Source organism: Piliocolobus tephrosceles, unplaced genomic scaffold (assembly GCF_002776525.5).
Source record: "Piliocolobus tephrosceles isolate RC106 unplaced genomic scaffold, ASM277652v3 unscaffolded_19179, whole genome shotgun sequence".
In the NCBI taxonomy this organism is placed as follows: Eukaryota; Metazoa; Chordata; class Mammalia; order Primates; family Cercopithecidae; genus Piliocolobus; species Piliocolobus tephrosceles.
Window position 1 is genome coordinate 2,882 of NW_022301175.1, and position 2,580 is coordinate 5,461.

At 61.2% G+C, this 2,580-nt stretch overlaps 1 protein-coding gene across 1 annotated transcript in view; it reads right to left on the minus strand.

Annotated features, from left to right (window-relative positions):
* Positions 1-230: 230 nt before the first annotated feature.
* The window catches only part of LOC111534496 (large neutral amino acids transporter small subunit 4-like), a 4,761-nt gene continuing 2,411 nt past the window's right edge, over positions 231-2,580 (minus strand). Inside the window, exons 2-4 of the mRNA XM_023201086.1 lie at positions 1,943-2,076; positions 1,652-1,854; positions 231-1,327 (exon numbers count right to left, since the gene is read on the minus strand). Of these exons, the coding sequence (XP_023056854.1) occupies positions 954-1,327; positions 1,652-1,854; positions 1,943-2,076 (711 nt within the window). The 3' untranslated portion in view covers positions 231-953. The remainder of the gene's footprint in view (positions 1,328-1,651; positions 1,855-1,942; positions 2,077-2,580) is intronic.

Consider the following 2,580-nt stretch of genomic DNA (forward strand, 5'->3'; position numbering starts at 1 on the left):
GATAGATCAGGGTTCCCCAAAGTGTGTTCCACAGAATTTTTTTTTTTTTTTTTTTTTTTGAGACGGAGTCTCGCTCTGTCGCCCAGGCTGGAGTGCAGTGGTGCGATCTCAGCTCACTGCAGCCTCCGCCTCCCCGGTTCAAGCGATTCTCCTGCCTCAGCCTCCTGAGTGGCTGGGATTGCAGATGCCCACCACCACGCCTGGCTAATTTTTGTATTTTTAGTAGAGACGGGGTTTCACCATATTGGCCAGCCTGGTCTTGAACTCCTGACCTCATGATCCACTTGCCTCAGCCTCCAAAAGTGCTAAGATTACAGGCGTGAGCCACCACGCCCGGCCGAGACTCCCATTTTCACAGTAGAACTGGCTGTTATCTGGTTCCCTTTGCTATCATTTGTTAAAGCTGGATTTCTCATCTCCTAAAAACCTGATAACTGCTTCTTCACAAGACCCAGGGGATGTTCACCTTGATAAAAACAAGTACACCATCAGAAAAGGCTGCACACCAGGGAGGCTGGGGATGACTAAGGCTGACTCAGCTCAGGCCCTGGGGGGAAGTCCTTTCTCTGTAGAATCAAAACCTCTCATCAGCTGAAGACCTGCGCCGTTTGGAAAAGTGGAGTGTGGGTTATCAGCTGTGTTTGCTGGAGCTGACAAGCCTCAACTGACCACAGGCTCCGAGGTAGCCTCTGCCCCGCCCTGTTTTGCAGTGAGAGATGCAGAGCCCAGCGTGGGCCCGTTGCACCAGCGTCTGCAGCCACGACCTGACCTCGACGTCCAGGGTGTCCACGCACCCACCGTGCCACTTTCTGGGAGGACTTTGGGCTTGACCTGCCGTCTTTCAGCCACACTTAGGTGGAGGGTTCTGTTCTGTTTTCGTTTACAGACACACACGGCAACCCTCCCCCTCAGGCGCTGGAAAACACACCCCCTACCCCCCCAGCCCCAGGCAGCTATTTTGGTCCTTCCCTCCCTCCTGGACCAGGAAACCCTGATGGGGACACGAAGGAACAGTTGGGGCTGGCTGTGATGAAACAGCTCTGACAGGCAGACCGTGCCTGGGATGCGGCCTTTCCGTGGCCCTGCTGGCCTGGCTCAGCTGAACACATTCTGGCCGGTGGCCAGCGGGCTGGGCTCAGGCCGGGGAGGGACAGTGACCGAGGCTGCCCGGGGCACCCACCTGTCTTCTGGTCGCCGCTGACCAGGAACTTGAGGATGTTGTTCATGGCGCCCATGTAGAAGATGAGCCGCAGCTGCGTGACGCACATGGTGACGAGGCTGAGCAGCAGGATAGGGCTGAACACGCTGTGCATGAAGGAGGGGGCCGCTGCGGGGAGAGGGTGCGGGGCTCAGGGCCGGGGCTCACTGTCCCCGCCACGGGGGCCGTGTAAGTCCCTCCACACTGGAGGCCCGGAGGGGGCCCCTCGGGACGGGACCTGGTGAGGGTGACGGGGTTGGTGCTGCAGTGGGGTTGCCTCGTGTGTGAAATCGGTTAGGCAAATCCCTTTCCCTCCCCCAAGCCTTCCGGAGCGCCTCTGCAGGACAGGGCGGGTGGGGCCGCCTCCCCTTTTGGGGTGAGGTGGAAACGGGGTGAACCGACACCCACGGAGCACTCCCTGCCTGCCGCCCGACTGCGGTCTCAGGAGGGTACCTGCGGCGTCCGGCTGGCACTTCACCTCCAGGTCGACGGTGGACAGGCACAGCTTGTGGCCCTCCTGCAGCGCCACCTGCTCCTTGGCACTCCTCATGGAGCTGCCCACGCTCAGGCGCCGGCCCACCGTGGTCACCTGCTTGTAGAACTGCTTCCCTGTGATCTTGTGGTCAAAGCCCAGCCAGCTGAACTTGATCTTCACCCTGGGGTCCCGGGAGAGTGTCTGAGGGTGCTGCCCGGGACCCCGGCTGGGGGGCGGGGGGCAGGCGGGGCGGGGGCACCTCTACTTACGAGTAGTCCATGTCCTCCGGGCCCGGGAAGGGCTCCAGGGGCCAGTTAAAGAAGCAGTTGAGGAAAACCAGCCCGGAACAGCCGGCCCAGACCACGAGGATGATGATGAAGGAGACACCAGCGTCATAGATGAGCTAATGGCACCGCGGGGACAGGGTGGGGTCAGGGAGGGGGCAGAGTGAGCTCAGGGAGGCCAGAGCCTCGGCAGGCAGGAGCATCTGGCCGCCCCTGCTGTCCCTGCGCTGAGCCATGTGAGGAGGCACAGCCCTGCCAGCCTGGGCGTTGGGGCATCAGGCACCCGCCTTCCAGTCCTCCCACCGTGTCTACCCTGCTGGTTATCTGGGCCTGGCATACCATTAGCCCCCCCAACGTGGAGGCCTTCCTGACCCCCTCACCACGATCACAGCACGTCTCGCAGGCTCAGAGTGATCGGCCCGGCAGAGGGGACGGTGCTTCTGGTCCATCAGCGTGTCTGGTGTTAGTGGGTGGGGCTCCCTGAAGGCAAGAGCCTTCCAGAAGCATCCACTGATGCTTCCCCAGTGCCCTTGAGAGCTCACATGGCAGAGACCAAAGAAATGCTCAAGGAGGCCGGGCGCGGTGGCTCATGCCTGTCATCCCAGCACTTTGGGAGGCTGAGG